The following is a 21,236-nucleotide window of genomic DNA, read 5'->3' as shown; positions in this document are numbered from 1 at the left end:
ACTCTTGTTTGTTTATCTTTTATTTCAAAATAAGGAAAGTTTGATCCACTTTTTCGTAAATATCTAGAATGTGTTGTTTCCACGTTGCATCATCTTTGAATGTAAGTCCTAGGCATATTATATTGAATAAAGAACAGTGAGTTTCGTTTTCTGTTTATAAAACGACATTGCTTATGTCGTTACTAGCTACCTTATAGTGCCTAATGCCACCTCAAAGTAAACATGAAGTATAAAAGTTGATGATTTATAATCAACATGGCCTATACCAGATAAGGAAGTATACCTGTCACAGCAGTTTGGAAAATGAACAACAATGTATATTATCGGTCTAGTCCCTAGCTGCAACACTTAGAATTAGAGTGCGTTATGCACATATTGTGAACATATTTTAGCTGGATCGTGTTTGCGTTGCACATTTCGATGACTTTGTAAATAAAGGGACGTGTGAATTTAAAGGCATTGCTTAACTCAAGGAAACTCATTGTGCTCAACCATCCCATTCACCATGGACGCTTTACACAGATTTATGTTAAGCATGCAGCTGGGCGATTTATATATTGTTCCACACAGTCCTGTAGCATGGGCTATGTTTTACCTAAAATGCATAAGTAATGTCGTGGACCTAACCGATGGAAACAACAATCTACAGAAATTAACTGACTTCACAAAGTATCATCTATTGACAGAGGACGATATTGATGCGCTAACGATGATAATAATATCTGTGAAACCAATCGAAATTTTGAGTAAAGTTCTTTTTCTCGATAAAGAAAAGTGTGGAAATTCCGACCACAAATATCTTGAGCTTGAAGACGCGAGACAAGATATGGTCATTGCGGATGATATCTTCGTTGCTGGACAGCGGCGACGAGTGTTTAGGATAATGTTCTACACAGAGGCTTGGAGAGATAGGTATTTCCTCAATCCATTGAGTTGGTTATGTACACGAATGTCCAGGCGGAAAGCGGAACTAGACGCCAGAGAACCGGCCATTACGTATCCAACTTCAGTCAATAGACCACAGTCGAGTGCCCAAACGAATACATCTTATCACACAACTTCCAGCTGCTGTACTATTCTTTAAAATTATTCAATGCCTACAGGAATTTTAAGAACTTTCCGTTATATACGATGTGAAATTATAATTCCGTTCATTAACTGGTTATTATTCTAACATGCTATAAGTAACAAAATATAGTATAGGGATCTTGAAACTTTATGAAGGAGTCTAAACCATTTCTGTAAATGCGTAATATGCAATGTAAACAGTGATGACTATATAATATAACTATTATGTGTTAGAGATAAGTGATAGATTATTTTAATGAAAAAAAAAACAATTATAAAATATTAAATAACTTTAATCATCGGCCATATATCAGCTTAGTATGTACAACAAGTGAACATTTATTCATTTTTTGATGTTTCACCAGAGTTTTGCAGTTAATACTCTGTAAGTAATTAAAAACATATGATGTATAACCGAATAATTTATTATGTTTATAGAAAAATTCAATTTCAATAGACAACTCGTACAGGAAAGTTAGGAAATTATTTTTGTTTTGCTTCAGATTTATATCGTTTATGTGAAATAGTTTTTCTAACGCATTTTTTAAAATTTGGAGCTAATTCAATTTCATTAATATTTTTTTAATTGATGCATAAACGCTGAAAGAGTATGGGAGTTAAAGAGGTGTGAGTAGCACGCCAAACAATTAAACATGCGATTCTATCTTCTACTGAACAATAATCATTAAGGAAATTTGGTTAAAAACGTAACCCATAACTTAATGACTGACGGATTCATATAATTAATATCCCTTAGTGCTTTTCTCGAAAAAAATCCATATTATAAGAGTTAATTATATAATTACCTTTTACTGACTACGCAGATTGGTGATTTCAGATTCGTCATTCTTTTCCTTTTCATACTGCTATAGATAAGATTTAAGCTCCGTCCACTTGATAATGATTGGAGAGAGGTGTCTCCGAAATAAAGCATTAGCATCAATTTGTAGGAAAGAGATTAGATCAAACGTTTCCTCTCACCTGTCTTATAGGTATTCTTTTTATTTTGATTTAATTTAAGTATGTATTTTATGAGTGTAGATCATGGACAGGCTGTGCTGACGTTTAAATATACCATCTGGTTTGTATAAATTAAACCTCCATTTTTCAATTATCGGTCAATAAGTAACGAGGAAACAAGCTTTTGAAAGCTGAAAGTGTACGTTTAAGACCTATATTAAAAAAAATTTGGTCTAATACCAAGAGTAAGCAAATTTCTATCTAATTTTCACCAATCCTTCAATTTTGTATATGCAGTTTTTTTTTTATCTATTTTAACATTAATTACAGGGAAGTGGCTATAATAATACAGAACAGCTAGTTTCGTTTTCTGCATCAACAACGATATCACAAACGCCACTACCGATCTAAATTTCCCTAATGCCACCTCAAAGATTACATGTAGTATACTATTGATTATTTATGAGCAACATGACCTATACGAAACAAGGAAGTATACCTGTCACAGCAGTTTGGACAATGAACAACAATGTATATAATCAGTCTAGTCCCTAGTTGCAACAGTAAGGATTGGAATGCGTTATGCACATTTTGTGACCACATTTTAGCTGGTCGTATTGCACATTTCTATGACGGTGCGAATAACGAGACTTGCGAATTTCAAATTCAGTTCTTAACGGAAGGAATTTCATTCTGCTCCACCATTCAATTCGCCATGGACGTTATGCAAAGACAACGGTTAGGAATACGAGAAATTAGCGAGACAGTTACTGCTCCACAGACTCCGGTAGCACGGGCTATGTTTTACCTTAAATGTATCTGTAATGTCGTGGACCTAACCGATCGAAACAACAATCTTCAGAAATTAACTGACTTCCGAAACTACCATCTATTGACAGAGGACGATATTGATGCGCTAACAATGATAATAATATCTGTGAAACCAGACGCACTTTTAGGTAAATGTTTGTTTCCCGATGAAGAAATATGTGGAAGTTCCAACAACAAATTCTTTGAACTTGAAGACGTGAGGCAAAATATGGTAATTGTGAATGATGTCCTCATTGCTGGTCAGCGGCGACAAGTGATTAGGATAATGTTCTACAAAAGGGCTTGGATGGATCTATATTGCCTCAGTTCGTTGCGATGGTTACGTGACCGATTAGCTAGGCGGAAAGCGTTACTAGACGCCAGGGGACGCCAAGCGAATCCATCCCATCACACAACATCCAGCTACTGTGCTATTCTTTAAACTGATTTAATATGTACTGGAATATTACGACAAACTTTCCATTATATACGATGTGGTATTTTTATTCCGTCCATTAACTGGCTATTATTTAGGATTTCATTAGGTCCTTAATTCTAACAGTTTATTAGTGACAGCATATATTTTGCTGCTATGGCATCTTACAACAAAGTATTAAACATTCGTGCAAAACAAGTGGACTGCGAAACTGTAAGTGCGTCACTTTGTAACATTGCTGTACTTATCGTACCTGTGTGCACAGTAGTGGAACAACAATCAGTCAGATAAAATCTTAATTTAAAACAAATATTTATGATATTGTATAATACAAACTTAGCCATACCCATATACATATGAATTTAAAGCGCAGTGTTGACATTATAGCATATGTGTGATTTGGAAAAAAAAAGTTGAGCAGAAGGTTAACATGACGGCAACAGTGAAGTATCACAACATTAAAAAACGGTGTGTGTGTGTGTGTGTGTGTGTGTGTGTGTGTGTGCACTCTAAAACCTTGTAAAATTCGATTTTTTCTCAAAATCCGAACACCTGTGTCCTCCATATGTTTGTAGTAATATGTTCTTGCTCTTGATTTAGCATAATGTTGATACCAGCCTGTTTTGTGTTGTTAAGCAGTGTTAAAATTAAGGTTTATTAAGAAACAAAGATATCTTCTAAACATCTAAATCTATTTTCTGTACGTTATTAAGGCACTAATAATTCAATATCATCAGCATGTTACTGACCATTGTAATTCATATTTTCCGTATGCCTGTTCAAGATCAAGGTATACATACACATGATCAGTTATTTAAAGGGTAATTATACAAATATGTATTGAAAATTTGTCAAGTGTAGACGACAGGCACTAATAGGTTACCGATAGCAGTGTGTTTAGTGCTTGAATACCATCGACATCATTATATTGCATAATAAACAGCGAGTTTCGTTTTCGGTATATACAACCTTATGACCGACATATCTACGTGTATATACATGGTTTACACCTCAATTTAGGTTTGTTTACCAGGATATGCACGTACTTGATAAATACTAGACAAGGAAGTACATATACCCGAAAACGAACATTGACAATGTAATACAGTAGTATCCTACCTTTAACGGAAAGGACGCGAATGTGTTACACATGCCTTATGATTACAGTTATACTGGAGTTGCATTTTTAGCATTTTCAAAGCCAAAGACAGTGAAAGTAAATTAATTTCATTTCAAAAGACAGAACTTCAATCTTCCGAAATAATATTCGATACACCATGGCTGTGATGCAAAGACAACAATTAGGAATACGAGAGATTGGTGAATCAGTTACTGTTCCTCAGAATAACGTAGCGCGGGCTATGTTTTATCTGAAATGCATATGTAATGTCTTGGACCTTAACGATGGGAACAGTAATCTCGGGAAATTCACCGACTTCAGAAACTATTATCTGTTGTCAGAGGCCGATATCGATGCTCTCACAATACTCCTTGTGTCAGTGAAACCAGAGGAACTTTTGGGTAAATGTTTGTTTCACGATGAGGAAATCTGTGGTAATTCCAACAACAAATTCTTCGAGCTTGAAAACGTGAGACAAAATATGGTCATTGTGAATGACATTTTAATTGCCGGTCAACAACGGCGTGTGAATAGGATCATGTTCTTTAAGATGGCGTGGCTGCAGCTATATTGCGTCACACCCTTGCAAGTGTTGGGTGAACGCCTGGGTAGGCGAGCCGCAGAAATCGAAGCCAGAAGACGTGCCATAACATACCAGGCAGCACCAGCCCATAGACAACAGCCGAGTACCCAAGATCGTCCGTTCTGCCACACAACTTCCAGCTGCTGTATCATCCTTTAAGCTGTTCTGAAATATAAACTGGAACGTTTCAACGAGCTTTTCGTCATATTCCGTTTGATATTCTTATACCGTCCATCGACCTTTTTAATTATATTCAAGGATTTGTCTTCGTTACGAACTTTTCTCTTGTAACGTTGTATAACGACATAACACATGACTTTGTGTTTGATACAATATGGCATCATATCATTTCCCAATGACTTTTTACTAGTTAATGGTGCCTTAGAAAATAAACAATTTTGTTACATCTTTATCATTAGATTATTATTATTCAGATTCAATGGCGTGGTTTAAGTGTACAAATGTAATTCGAGTCTAATGTGTGGGGAAACGTGTACATAGTAGCAAACTGAAATATATTATTTGTATACGCTTTTCCTTATTGTATTTACATATATCGTGATTGAAGGACGCGGATTTAAGTTTGATATATATGTATCATGTGTATATGTATTTATAAAGATGTATTTGATTATTACTAAGTAATTCGAGCCAATCAAGCTACTTGAATGTGTATATATCTACATTTTGCATGTTAAAACAGGACACCAGTAAACTCAGAGCAGCTGTAATTTCCCACGTGGTGAAATACATTTGAAGGGACAACGTATATCATTTAAATTTGAAAAGCATGTTAACGATAGTTAACTCAGTTAACATAATGTTGAGGTTACCATGAAGAATAATTTTGTAGTGCATAGTGTTTTGTTTAAGATATTATAAAGTTCTCTTCCGAAATGACTTTTTGGACCTATTTGTTTTCATGATTTAAAATTGAATCGTTTCATAACACGATTGGAATATACTAGTATCAAGTAATCGATACATTATTGGAATTATAGTTGAAAAGGGAGCGATTCTTTTATGTGGGTGGGTCTAGGAAGATATGTCGACATTTGTATTAAGCAGCACTGCTGATATGTGGGCATGTCTAGGAAGACAGCACTGCTGGTATGTGAGCTTGTCTAGGAAAGCAGTAATGCTGATATGTGGGCTTGGCTGAGGAGACAGTTATTCTGCTATTTGGGCGTGGCTGGGGGACAGTAATGCTGCTATGTGGGCGTGGCTGGGGAGATAGTAATGCTTATATGTGAGCATGTCGTGGAAGGCAGTAATGCTTATATGTTTGGGCGTGACTGGGGAAACAGTAATGCTGCTATGTGGGCGTGTCAAGACAGAACGATTGAACATAGGACACATTTCAGATAAAGTGATGGGTTTATATCCATGCAATTTAAATTACGACCTTAATTGATAGGTTTTTCTGCTCACTAGTTCCAGGAGGAAATTATTAACATTTATAAACTGTGCTTTTTGAAAGTGATTAACCTCCATCACCTTTTACATCGTTTTTGTTTTCGGTACACGTTGTTAAGCAATAAGCATAGTTATCAATAATTTTACCAATGTATGCATCTTATTAAATCATTGATGATTTATAATATACACAAGTTATTGTTGTGATGAGCATATTCAAGCCATTAAATATTATACACAGGCTTACCCGTGGTTTTATCTATCGTATGTTCTGTTCCACGCTGGTGAATTTTGAAAACTTATGCACTATTCGTTCCTGTCTGTGGAAATCGCGATTGAAATGCTTTTCACCAAACCTGCTGTCCATTTCCAGACAAGTTAAAAACAGGGATTCTGTGAGTATTCGTTATTTTTTTGTATGATTATACGTGTTTCCAATATCCCTATTTCATTTCTATATTTTATCACGCGAGTGGTGATGCATCAACCAAACGAGATTGTTTCGAAGTTTAACAATATCACGGCAAATCATACTCGGCAATGTATTGTATGAGGATATGGCACAAGTAAACAAAATGTCTTATTGACATGGCCCCATTTTCCATTGTGCGTTATCAGGATTTTAAATCTAGATAATAGTATTACGAACAATTCTCGGAAGCGGGACTAAATTTAGAATAAAAAACAAACCAGCCTTTCAAATTTTCACACCAGGTGGGTACATATACTTAGTATCACTTTAAGCCAGGCTTGCCAAACCTGTTTCGATTTTGGCTAACCTGTCACACGATATTGGTTCGTTGATTATCATGATCAAGCAATAAATAAACATATCTCGGAATTTTATAACATGACAAATTATCCAGAGGTCCTCCTCTCTGTATCCAAACACATTGGACGAGCAATGGTTTGAACGTACGGGTGATGTGTTGTTGACCCCAGGTAAGGTGACCTGGATCGTAATCATACGAAAATATCAGATTATGCGCAAGCTATATACGTCGATGTTGACTGACATTTTGGGATTTTGTTATTTGTGTCAGGAAAACACTGAACATTGACTCTTTCTTACACAGTAGCGTGGGCGTTATAAAGCATTGTTTAATACTTTTTTTAATCTTTCCAAATGTAACACTCCGAGTTCAATATAACTATGCCAACTATGAAATACATATACATGTATGTATCTCTGATGTAATAAAGAGTTTATACTCCTGTATCTTAATGTAGTAATTGTACATGATGGCTATGAATATAGTAGGCAATGACCATACAAGGTTCATTTTGTTTTATTCAAAAATACTTCTTCTCGTTATTGTTAAACAAAATCGAACAAATCAATATCATTTAATTCAGTAATTCGTAATGAACTTAATGAGTTTCAACCTAGGAATAAAAGTAGGTTATATCTGATCAACCGATCTCGATAACAAGCATACCGGGAATTGTTAAAGCGCTGTAAGAATCCCCTCAGGCCTCGCTAAAAAATGTAACAGTGACCTTGACCCTAACCCTAAAACCCTGAAACTCAGACTTGTCTGAGAGACAATATTGTCCTTTATCATTGTGTGAAGTTTTATCAAAATACGTCAAGGAATGAAGCCGCTACATTGCTGACAAATGTTGACGTGTCGGGTTTTTATTTGGTGGTACGACAGCAAAAGAGGTATAGTTATGATAATGAAAATTCACTGTTTTGTTTTCATTAATTCGACTGAATTTATATCTGAAGACAATACACATATATCAGCAGGGCTGTCTTAATACAGATGCCCACATATCAGCAGGGCTGTCTTAATACAGATGCCCACATATCAGCAGGTCTGTCATATTACAAATGCCCACATATCAGCGGGGAGGTCATAATACACATGCCCACATATCAGCAGAGCTGCTTTATTATGCATGCTCATATATCAGCAGAGCTGTCATATTACACATGCCTACATATCAGCGGGGAGGTCATATCAAACATGTCCACATATCAGTAGAGCTGTCATACTACACAACGCACATATATCAGCACAGCTGTCATATTACACAACGCACATATCAGCGGGGAAGTCATATTACACATGCCCACATATCAGCAGAGCTGTCTTAATACACATGCCCACATATCAATAGAGCTGTCATATTACACATGCCCACATAACAGTAGAGCTGCCATAATACACATGCCTACATATCAGCAGAGATGTCATATTACACATGCCCACATATCAGTAGAGCTGTCAAATTACGCATGCCTATATATCAGCAGGGCTGTCTTGATACAAATACTCGGCTGAAAAGGGAGAATATACAGATACTGTAACTAATGATCAGTCGAGGTGGTGTATTAGTACGGAACATTCCGTATTTATCTTTTATTTTCATTTTTCATAACTGCATAATAAAGGAGATCATCAAGTGCATGTAAGATTTTAACTAATGGGTTCCAAGACAAAATATATAAGATATCCTGAAACAGTCAGTATCATGGTTCGGAGTTTAACAAGAAAACGCTGAACACCAGATATCTTTTATTTATTTTATCAGTTCAGGATTCAATTTCAGTATTAAACAAACTTGTTTCTATTCAAAAATACATTTGTGTCAGACTTTTCCAGTCTATCATTCATCACAGTACATATCGATAGTACGCCCTGCATAAAGTGATTTACATATTATTCAGCTTTTAAGGGAAACAGCTATTATTATTGAAAATCACAGTATTTAGTGTGCATTGCGCACATATGTAGCATGGATGATAATCAACATCTCCTTCCAGCCCTTTTGGTGTGTTCATATACCTGCAACAAAATTATGAGAAATTAAAAATATTTTAACATATTACATCTAAATTGCTAGTGTTATTTGTGGGTCTGTTAGTGCTACCTTTGTATTATGAAGAAATTATGATGGGACAAATTGTCCATAGACACAAACAATAGTTTGCATGTTTCGTTTTATTAAATTAAAGAACATAATCAAATCCATAGCAAGCAAAGATCACGTATATTCGACCAGAAAGGTTGAGCTAGAGTTTAATTTGTACATGCAAGATATTCAATGTCATTATATATTGTATATTTATCTTTTGTGCATGATATAATGAAGTACAGCGGAAATGTTTTCTATTGTCATTATATAGATATGTGATAAACATAATGAAAATGTAAATCATATACACTGTAACACCGATCATTTTCATGCAATATATCATACTGATCACATCATAGAAATGATACATGTATGCAATCAGTTCAATACAAACATATCATGTCCCGAACATTGCTTGTAAATTTGATTATGAAAATAAAGTTACATACCGTGATATTTATTTCTTCTTATTGAAGGTATATCTGTTCTCAATTAAACACATTCGCCGTCGTGAACAAATTTCATTTTGCTGTAAAAGGAAAAACCGTATAGGTATTAAAATGGCAACTTTAAAAGGATTTTTAAGTGAAATTATTCAACAGTATACCTATTGAAATAATTCCTATCATACAAATTATAAAGAATAATTAATTCATTTAACACATCAATATTTGTATATTTACAGAGTAAGTGTGTTTACTCTAAATTTGAATTTTATATCATATATAACTATTACTATAATGTTAGCTGCTGAAGTAAGATTTCTAAATATTCCTAGATACATACATAAACTTTAAATTATACATTATGGCATTAATGCAAAGTGTATGTAACATTTCAAAATAAGTGGTAGATTCATTTCAAATATACGTACGCGCATTCCATCTCTTCGATATTTTCAAAGGTGACATCATGCTCGGCACACACTTCCTTGTCGGGAAGTAGTGGCAAAGCATCTGTACAATTCTGTGTGATTAAAATGTTATGATAAAATGTTATTTGATTAGTAAACGAAGTTAACGATATGTATCAAAGATGGCAATGATCGTTCAATATACGAATCGGTTTGATTATTATTTTGAATAATGTAAGATTATAAATAATAAAAATGTAAATGTACATATATCATTAAATTGACATGTGTAAACCAATCGGTAAACAATTCGTCATGCATTAAAAGTTAAAGTTTAAGTGATATTACCTCAATATTTTCACAGGTATCATGGCCATTTATTTCATCATCGCTGAAATTAAAACAAGGGTCAGATATAGTTCAACTATAGTAATATATCCGAATTTTGCATTGTAAATTTCATCAATAATCCGAAACGCTTCCCCTGCAAGGTCCGGACGATACCGCCAATCTCATGCACACATTATGCTATAAAGGAGCGACAAGAGAGGGCATTTGTTTAAATGCTTATCACATAATGCATTTTTTAATCACATAATCGCCCTTGTCTTGTTTTGCAGATGTCGTCAGTGTATATAACATTGAGTGTTCTCCACTAGCTGTACCAGTCAGGAATCAATTGTGACGTCAAAATATGGACAATGACGTGACGTCATGAATTGTGAATGGCGAAAAATATGGCACAACAAAAGTGCTGTCCCTGTTTCATTACATGTAACACATTCACATTAGTTACTAGGAAAGATACCAAAAGTGAAGTTTTGTTTTAGTTCCGCGATCAAAAGTATATTAAATAAGTTTTCATTCCATGCAATATTTTATGAAACGAGTCATAGAAATTTGTTTGTTGTATTTTTTTTTCGAGCCTTTTCTATACATTTAAGAAAGCATATTTGACACGAAGTATTCCATTAGACGATATCTAACTTATTTCAATGCAATATCTTCAAACATTTACTATTGTATTAACTATTTGTATATTTATCTTATCATCTAAATTAGAGGCCTATGTATATATGTCATTTTTTTAAATATAGTGTTTATAGGCGGAATCCGCCTAATTGACGTCGAGATTCGGTAATTAGTATCAACGATGTAAATGTTTTTATTTTGTTATGGTTCTCCTTTTGAACACCCGATAAGATTATTTTCCTAATTTTTAGACCCTGAAAATGAATATTTCAGTTTGTTTTTTGGTCTTGGATAATTGATTTTGAGGAAAATATATGAAATTTGCAAACTTTGTAATCTGGCATTTAACCTGAAATTAACGCCTTATTTATCTCAGTCAAATCAGAAATTTGCACAAAACGTTTAATATCAAAACTTTCATAAGCATATGGAAGAAGCCATTTTTCAAACTTTCAAACAGAAATGCAATGTATAGTGCGTTGACAAGTTTCGCATTAAGGTGGAGATTATTTAATCATGTAGCCACTTATCTCCGACATGTGTCATATGTCCATCAGAAATGAATGTCTCTGATAATCCCCACAATGGAAAGGCTTAATTAATTTATAATATGCGTTTTATGATAATTTACTGTTGATATCCATCTTCATATTCCACACACGATATATTTTCACAAGCTGTCAGTTTCATACAAATACATAAATGTGTGGTTTCACAATGCACCTGTATTCTGGTCTGAGTAAAAATGCTTGTTAATTGTTGTCTAGATAATAATAACGGATATTTACATATAAATTAATATCATGCAGTGTTATTATTCAAATATTGTTCACTTGAAATCTAAAGTAAACCAAGATGTATGTCCATAAGGCATGATGATATAGTGCTGAACATTTAACATGTTAACATGTTTTGGCATTTAATATCAACGGAACATTTGGTTAACTGCTGTTTATGAAATAATGGGCGTGTTGAGTGTTATATTTGATATTGATGTAGTTAAACAAGTGTAATAACCCACACAAAAAAAACATTTTAATTAGATTGTTTAGTCTTTACACGAGGTTATTTGTAGCAATAAAAGTGAATGTCATATTAACTTCCCTATGAACCTGACATCCTGGTTCGTATCAATTTGATGATGTACTATTACTTATGTGATTGCTGTATGTTAAATCTCATTCAGTTCCTTTATTGTCAACAATACAGAAAGTATTTTACATAAGCAATTAAAACATGTTATTAACATTAGCAAACAAACGTAGGAAAGACTTGTTATTACCATTAGGAAATAAACGTAGGAAGGACTTGCTATTAACATTAGAAAATAAACACAGAAATGACATGTTATTAACATCAGCAAATAAAACAGAAATGGCTTGTTATTAACATTAGCAAATAAAAACAGAAAGGGCTTATTATTAACATTAGCAAATAAAAGTAGGAAAGACTTGTTATTAACATTAGAAAATAAACGTAGGAAAGCCTTGCTATTAACATTAGAAAATAAACACAGAAATGACATGTTATTAACATCAGCAAATAAAAACAGAAATGGCTTGTTATTAACATTAGCAAATAAAAACAGAAAGAGCTTATTATTAACATTAGCAAATAAAAGTAGGAAAGACTTGTTATTAACATTAGAAAATAAACGTAGGAAAGCCTTGCTATTAACATTAGAAAATAAACACAGAAATGACATGTTATTAACATCAGCAAATAAAAACAGAAATGGCTTGTTATTAACATTAGCAAATAAAAACAGAAAGGGCTTATTATTAACATTAGCAAATAAACGTAGGAAAGACTTGTTATTAACATTAGCAAGACTTGGTATCACATCTCAATTAGAATTAGTTATACCTTGTAGGATTAAATGCATTATAGAGTGTAAGCATTGTGTTGAATTGTGCCAATGAATTGCTATCCTTCTTTTAGATTATGGCCTTAAGAATGATTTGGTAATATGTATAATGGAACAAGAATGTCCTTGGTATTTTTATGGATATTTTAGGAGAATTAATTAAAATTGGTCTCGCGATATATCGCGAAAGAGAACAAGAAGAGCTGTGTGGCGTCGTTTACCTATGATGTAGTGTTATTGCAGTTGCTTGGCGGATCCATCGGCCATGAGGAATACACTTCGCAGAACAAGTTATGTATGACATGAAATAATGTAAAAGATCAAAGCTAATCAAGATGTATACGTTTTCACGTGAGAACTGGTATATGATTCCTCGTTACATACTAGACGTATACTTACTAACACTCGAGCTCACATAGGTTGTTGTAGGTCCCCTCGTCTCCGCACCACGGGTCCTTTTCTTCAGGACAATTGCAATCCTATAATAATATAAAATGTTACTCCACTTACAATGAATCCTTGATGTATTATTAAATAAGATCAGGACACAAACATCACTAGAATGGCTACATAATATCACTTTAAACAGGAGACAAAGTCACGTCAGGTAGCTCTAAACAGTAGACAAAGTAACATCAAGTCACTTTAAACAGTACGCAAAGTCACATCAGGTCACATGATACAGTTTCCAATGTCACATCAGTCACTTTAAACAGTGGACAAAGCAACATTAGGTCACAAAAACACAAGACTACGGCATTTAACACCACGACTTAGTACAAAGAACCATGTCATCAAAAACATTATGACATCACTTCCTGTACAAAATGACACATCCATGACTATGTTATCTCATTTGAAGATCACAGGAGCACAAATATTTCTGTTCTTTCTTCATTGTGTCTTTAGGCAAAACATTCCATCACAAAATTCAAAAACTGTATAGTCGTCCCGTTCATTGACCAGTGTTTCGTCTTCAACTTCATGTTAAGAAAGCCCAACTTAAAATGATCGTTCCTTTTGTGGGGACAATAACTAAGCAAACAAGTATGGAAAAATATGTTTCAATGCTGACGTGGACGACTGAAACAGCTGCCACACTCATTAGTATGACAATCGCAACGTGTTGGTTCGGAGAGTAAAACTTCCGACTTATGTTATCTCAGGTAACGATCTAAAGTCTGTGATATATTCCTGATCAAAACCACCATGTGGTTTTATAATTGTGGCCTTAGACAATACACTCTACTTCCAATAACTCAAAATAACAGACGACACACTACCATTTTAGCCATCTAGCCATCATCTACTGCAAGATATTCGTATGGAATACAATTCGTATGGAAAAAGTATGCTCAGACACATTGCAGTATAACTTTATATAAAGAATCACCACAAAAATTGCTGCTATAAGAAGAATCAAACTAAGACAAGCTACTGCGGTATATCATTGATAGGAATTAACGGATCACCTGTATATAGAGGCCATACCACACTACAACATATTCATTTGTACAAAACGATACACTCACTTTTATCGATAGATCATACTTTACCATACGGTAACAGTATTGGCAATACTAAGTTATACATTTGTTTGTATATAAAGATCATGCTTTGCCTTCCTACAACGGCATCATATATACAAAATGACATAATCAATGAAACCCTAAAATCATGATTGGCACACTACACACACTATATATGAATATACTGCATGACAAGTATACAAAGTAAATATGTAAAAGTTAATTGTTTTATTACGTTGCAATTATTTCGGTTGGCAATAATATAACATTTCTGTATATAGCATAAAAGATCTTTCTTGAGTTAACTTTAAAGAATTAATGAGATATTCAGGGAGACCCAGCGCATGCAAAATGGTTCACAATGAAAGATTAACCAAACATGATGTATAATATGGTTACATATCTTATTTATCAATCGTACATGATAACTTACCCTTCTGGGAATCCCGTGGACAGTCACTATCACCACTACCAATAGTGTAAACACTAACCCGGACATCATGATCCTTGAAGGTAAAATAAAATAAATAACATTTAACGTCTAATCCTTTACGACACGAATATAACTTAAATACCAACATTGCATTTTCAAAAACTCGTCAATGTTTGCAAAAATATGAAGTCCGTACTTACGCTTTTTTAGAGTACCTCTTGATGTACAGGAAAGCACGCTATATGGCAGTCTGTGAGCAACCGTGGAGGGAATACCAAGCGAGGAACATTTATAGGATTTCTAACTGCTGAAAACCAATCAGATGCAGTAGCTAGAGGTAACAAAGGCGGGGCTACGCACGAATATTTCCATGTAAAACGACACGCTACACACAATGTAGTCAGTATATGTCAGAATTGACCTTAAATATATATCACATGTACCTAGACATTAACTGTGATAGATTACCTCATTATACTTAGGGTAATCAATTTAGGTTTTAATCAAACTAAAATCTACTAGATAAGACTTTCTCGGCACTTTTCGTCGTATTTACTGACTGATTCAATCAAAGAGAGTAACGAACAACTGATATAATATCCATTTTTATTTATTTTTGATATCAACTATATGATACCGTAAAATAGCTAGGTAAAATCTTTATCAGCTTCTTTCCGGCGCTCTGACATGTGTATTCTCGTCCCAAAAAATATCATAATTGAAGCGTATTATTTTATAATATATTTATATATACATCATTCCAAGGCGTTTTGCTGAATTTTTTCGTAAAGGCATGATAATCGTCATGCAAATTTTTAATACCGAATTGTTTCTAACATGAAAAAAATAAATTATATAATTACTCACAGTTGACGTAGTAACTGATGAACATGTCTTGAGTTAAATGATTAATGAAGGAAAATGACCAACACACGTAACCGGTCATTAGTGTCCTAGTTAATCCTACATTCAATATTGAAATGCATGGACCTGTGAATATAATTATGCATTTCAGTAGTAATTTTCTACTTCATATGCAAAAGATGTTATGGTGATATAAAAAAAATGCCTTAGTTTCTTTGACATTGTTTGCCTGTCGTTCATTTTGCAGTATGTACGTAAAATTGCAATGGCATTTTCGATTGGTTGACTATTATGTTGTTGTAACACATGACATTTTTGCCAGTATTGACCGAACGAGTTCACAAATAACAGTTTTACTACTTTTACTACATTAGTTTTTCAGCAAAAAAGTCAACTTCCATAAAAAGCTGTAAAACACGGATCTGATATTAGATAAGTGACAAGTGATAAGTGATAAGTTACGACTCGAGCAATATGAAACGATAAGACTAGAGGAGACACGAGTAAAAAGAGACACGTGAAAAATGAAATGACGAGACAAGAGGAGACATGAGTAAAATATAATGATAAGACCAGAGGAGACACGAGAAAAATAATATGATAATACCAGAGAAGATACGAGTAAAATTAAATGGTAAGAGTAGAGGAGACACGAGAAAAATGAAATGATGAGACCAGAGGAGACACGAGTAAAATGAAATAATGAGACCAGAGGAGATACGAGTAAAATGATACGATAATGCCAGAGAAGATACGAGTAAAATGGAATGATAATACCAGAGAAGACACGAGTAAAATTGAAATGATGATAGAGGACAAACAAAAACAAAAATGCAACAAGTAGAACAGAAAAGATATCAAAACGATCGGGAATACATCAGGACAGATAAAGGGGTGACAAATAATTGAAGTACAGCCTTACGAACAGACCAGGCAGTACGATAAGAGCAAATGCATCTGGGACAATGGAAGACAAAGACTAATTGGAGTGGAATAGGAACGAAACCACAGACCATTATAAAATGGCAGTGCCAGACCAGGTGACAAATTGAGATTAAATTATCAAACTTCTCCAATGACATAAAATGAAGTCAACCTGTCATCTAGTATAACAGTCCCTTAAATTATATAGTTAAAAATGCATCCCTGATAGCGATCATATATTTCTGCTGCGTAATTTGATTTGACATGAAATGCTGGATACCTCATTTATTAAAAACACCAAACTTATTCAGATGGAGATTCTGTACACGTGTTCGGTAATATATGAATCAAGGCATGTTTAATTAAGAAATAATTAACGATTATTCGTGTATTATTGCAGGATATACAACGAGGACGAGGATATTTTGCAATTAAATTAATAACGAAGGCCGCAGGCCTGAGTTATTAATTAAAATTGCAAAATATCCGAGTCCGAGTTGTATATCCTGCAACAATACACGAGTCAAAGTTGATTATTTCTATTCTACCATGTACTGTTTAGTTCTGAGATCGACCTCTTTCTAATAGAAAAACAGCAAAGAAACCCCGGGAAAACCTTGTAATTTATTTCTTGAGTATTGCATTATTTGTTGATGAAATATACAGGCAATACATTACTACGATCAAGAGCATCTATCATATGGCATTGATTTTGAAAATTAAAAAAAAAAGGATAAAAAAAAAAGAAAAAAAAGTGGGGGCCTCCGTAGGATTCGAACTCGCGTCGTGATAAAAATATATTGAAAGACTAACCCATTAGCCCACTCGGCTATAGTAACCTTTTATGAAACGGGTGAATATTAGATATTTAAAATTGTAACAGCCGTGACTCACGAGCGTGTATTATTGGCACGAGCGTGGGTTATTGGAAAAAACTGCATGGTTTTTAACCAATCAAAACTGGCGTTACATAGCAAGCATGGTAGAATTTAAAATTTAATGGTCATGAACTTCCGGAAAGCTGATAATTTGTAACATTAAAAAGTATGACCATTATATTGGCTAACGTTTAGAGGATTTGGATCAGATGAAGAGGTGTTTAGAAAATATTATTATCAAAATAAAATCATTAAAAATAGATTAATATTATTTTTTAATCTATTTACGCAGGCAAATGAAAAACATACCATTTGACAGGAATATTTGTGCTTCTCATGTCTCAGCTTATACATATGGTAATATCAGGGGTAAAACTGCCACGTGGAAGTGTTGAAAATATTTTTATTTCACGTTGTTGTTAAATTATGACATCAAAATGAAGATGAGGACATGTTATAATAAAATCAAATAACGCCATGCTAGGCCAGGAAAGTGACAGAAAAATACTTGTCTATTTCACTGTGCCTCAGTACTGTTGCCAATAGTAATGATGATATATAATGCTGATAAATTAGTTTAAGACTGTATATTAAGGTATTTCTGTTCATACATATACCTAAAAGTATGGGTTTTTTTTTAAGTTTTGTCAATAAGTACAACTATGTACTTTCGATAAATATATGTACTTTAAAAATGTACAGATTTTATTTTTTATTATGATATTTTCAATATTAAGCCAATGTGTGTACCTCATTCAGAAACGTTGAACTAATGCTACATGTTATATATGGTACGGCTAATATCACGTTAATATGCTATCTATAAAAACTTTCCGGCTGTGGTGTTCAAACAATAAGTCACGATTATTCTGTTCCTCGTTAATAGTTGATTTCATTATCAGATATAACAAGTATTACGTCAGATTTAGACAACCACTCCCCATATATCAAATCACCTACTAACATTATTGATGTTAATAGCTTCAGATGACATTTAACACAACAGATATTAATAGCTTGCAGAGATCTGAATTGACACGACAGAATAAGAAAAAAACTCTGTTGCACAAAATTCTTCCGCGTGGCTCATTTTTATTTGTTCATTGTATGTTGTAATAGACAAGGTCAGCTTTTTTCTTCAGTAACTATGCCAAGGTTATGATTGAGCGTCATAGAAAGCGATATGTTCCATTTCTGAGGTAGTTTTGGGAAGTAGTAACTTTAATTTCTTATACACATACTCGGCGTTACACAGAATTCATTAACACGTTGTCATGACCTGTCAACACTCAGGGAGTATACATGTTGACAAACATGAATAACTTATTATTGGTGCATTAGATACACATATAAACTATTTAATTTACAAAAAAAGTGCATTAAAGTAGCGTTACAATCTGATTTGCTATAGGGTTTATTCCTGAATATTTACATTTTGGTGGCAAAGCCACGATATAAACTAAGTAAAAAGATTTGCAGTCTATGTGACTATAATTGACACCCAAAACGTGACATCAATCCATGCCGCGCACGAATATATTCACCCATCGGAACTACTTGTAACTAACATAAATCGTTTTTTATGTTAATAAAAAAGTATCAAAGACATTTTATACAATATTGTTACACAAATAATAAAAAAACATTGAACAGACTGTGTTTTTTTCGTAATATTTCAATTCACTTTTTTGTTTGCCAATCTGCACGTGACAAATGAATTTTGAAAAATAGGCTGTTCTATTTGTCGAACTCAATTGACGAAATCGCTGAATATTGGCATTTTTATGCTAATTTTCAAAATATAACAAAACGAATATGTCGAGAATGTAAATATAAGGATTAAACATCTAGTTGATATAGTAGATGCTATCCGGGTTGCTATTTGCTAACAACAAACATGTCATATTGTGCTAGCGCACAATATGACGTTTGTTTGCAAAGCTCTGGCATCTTTATCGACCATAGACACAAAAAAAGACAGTTTAATCCTTAAAAATATGTAAACAAATGAAACTCTTAACTTAACAACTGTGAATATAAAACATATATATATAGCTGTGTGTAACATGATATACTACTTTATATAAATTAGATTTTTTATAAAAGCAAAAACATAGATGCACCATTTATAGAAGAGAGCTACCATGTATACGATGCCATTATCTACATATTACGAATATACGTGTTTTAGTGTAATGTTGATATATATTTATCTCTGACAGAATATATATCATATAGGTTGATTTAAAGTATAACGCCATATTTCTTAAGTAATCTTTAATCTGGGTAGTGGGTGTATTTTCTTACGTTCCTGTAGAAAAAAATGTTATATTGTATCATCCTTATCTTGGCCAGCGCCCGCAGCTTCCTTGCTGCTGCCATTATATCAATCTAGAAGTTTTAATCAATTTCATTCGTTAAAAAACAGCAAACATGAGGTAACCTTATATGCATTGCGGGGATAAAAACCAGACATAAAAAACGTTTAGAGCTAAAAAGGCTCTGGAAAGACTTATTGAACTCATTAATCTAACTCGTGGCAACTGAAACTTAAATGATAACATAGTTGAAGATACATATATGTGCATGCGTATACTAACCATTGATATGAATATCTAATGAAAATAAATGATAGAAATATGATTGGAGAAAGAAGGATAGGCTTTTGATATCGAATTAAAATATCCATGGAATTTTCATAAAAGCGATACCTTATTTATTCCTCCAAACATTTTTTTTCTAAACAGAAACAGCACACATCCCGTCAGGTGTGTGTCCAAGCCCAAGCTAGTTGGAGGGGGGAGTATTTGGGAAGTATGGGAATCAACGAAGTATAGCAGTCTTCAAATCCCACTGAATTTTACCCTAATTGACCTCATGGATTTTCAAATCGCACAGATAATAGTTCTCAGTCTATCTCCTTAAAGTACATCGTATAATTATTATTATGTATTCATAGATATTTAAATTATCTCGTCTTGTCATTCTGCAATTTTTCACTAGATATGCATCAATATGCAAATATTCATATATTTTGTCCGACCAGGAATGTCTATTGCTTTAGCTTTTAAGTAAATCATCCATGTAGGACGATTTCGTTTCTTTCTTCAGATAACTCTACCTGTCTGCTGTTTAGGTGTATAGAGTACAGTACTGTATTGCTATATGGTTCATCGACAATTTGAGTCATTTACAGTATAGATTCCTCGAACGTTACAACAATTTTACTTGCGCCTTTGACTAATTTTTCATGATAGGTGTTGGAAGTTCTCTTTAATTAATATCTCACCTGTAGTCCATACGATGAGCGGGATTAACGTGGCCAAGCTATGTGTCTATCGTATTAATGAATTATTAAATATTGCATAGTAACAAATTATACACCTTTATCTATACTTGTTTTTTCCTGGACGACTTCGACCTGCATTTAAACTCACAGGGGTAAAATGTGCAACTTCTTCTCATTGACTAAAAGGCCCTGTGTCATGATATCGGGCCAGTGAACGGTGTTCAAATAAATGACCTTCAACTTCTTTCCTGGTCACAGGTGTCAAATGTGTTTAATGACCTCTTTTTATTAACAAAGGGGTCCAGGGTTGTGATATGAAATCAGTATAATGATGGTATGATTGGCTACGAAGTTTGTTAAAGGAACGAC

At 33.7% G+C, this 21,236-nt stretch overlaps 1 protein-coding gene across 1 annotated transcript; it reads right to left on the bottom strand.

The window, feature by feature from the left end:
* Nucleotides 1-8,905: 8,905 nt before the first annotated feature.
* On the bottom strand, nt 8,906-15,247 carry LOC117321894. The gene is made up of 7 exons (XM_033876518.1): nt 15,113-15,247; nt 14,913-14,985; nt 13,350-13,429; nt 10,460-10,502; nt 10,133-10,224; nt 9,708-9,787; nt 8,906-9,188 (listed from the first exon to the last, which is right to left on the bottom strand). Exons 2-6 carry the CDS (start codon nt 14,979-14,981, stop codon nt 9,751-9,753), a joined length of 321 nt encoding a protein of 106 aa, XP_033732409.1. The 5' UTR covers nt 14,982-14,985; nt 15,113-15,247; the 3' UTR covers nt 8,906-9,188; nt 9,708-9,750.
* Nucleotides 15,248-21,236: the final 5,989 nt, after the last annotated feature.

This window comes from Pecten maximus, chromosome 2, assembly GCF_902652985.1.
Source record: "Pecten maximus chromosome 2, xPecMax1.1, whole genome shotgun sequence".
NCBI lineage: Eukaryota > Metazoa > Mollusca > Bivalvia > Pectinida > Pectinidae > Pecten > Pecten maximus.
This window is presented reverse-complemented; position numbering and strand designations above follow the sequence as displayed.

Bases quoted from the DNA above. Each gene is read 5' to 3' on its own strand.
- LOC117321894 (XM_033876518.1), bottom strand. From the start codon at position 14,981: ATGATGTCCGGGTTAGTGTTTACACTATTGGTAGTGGTGATAGTGACT. The intron at 10,503-13,349 runs GTAAGTATACGT...TTTTAATTTCAG, and splicing joins CTATGTGAGCTCGAGTGTTA to CGATGATGAAATAAATGGCC. The intron at 9,788-10,132 runs GTACGTATATTT...TTCCTTTTACAG, and splicing joins ATCGAAGAGATGGAATGCGC to CAAAATGAAATTTGTTCACG.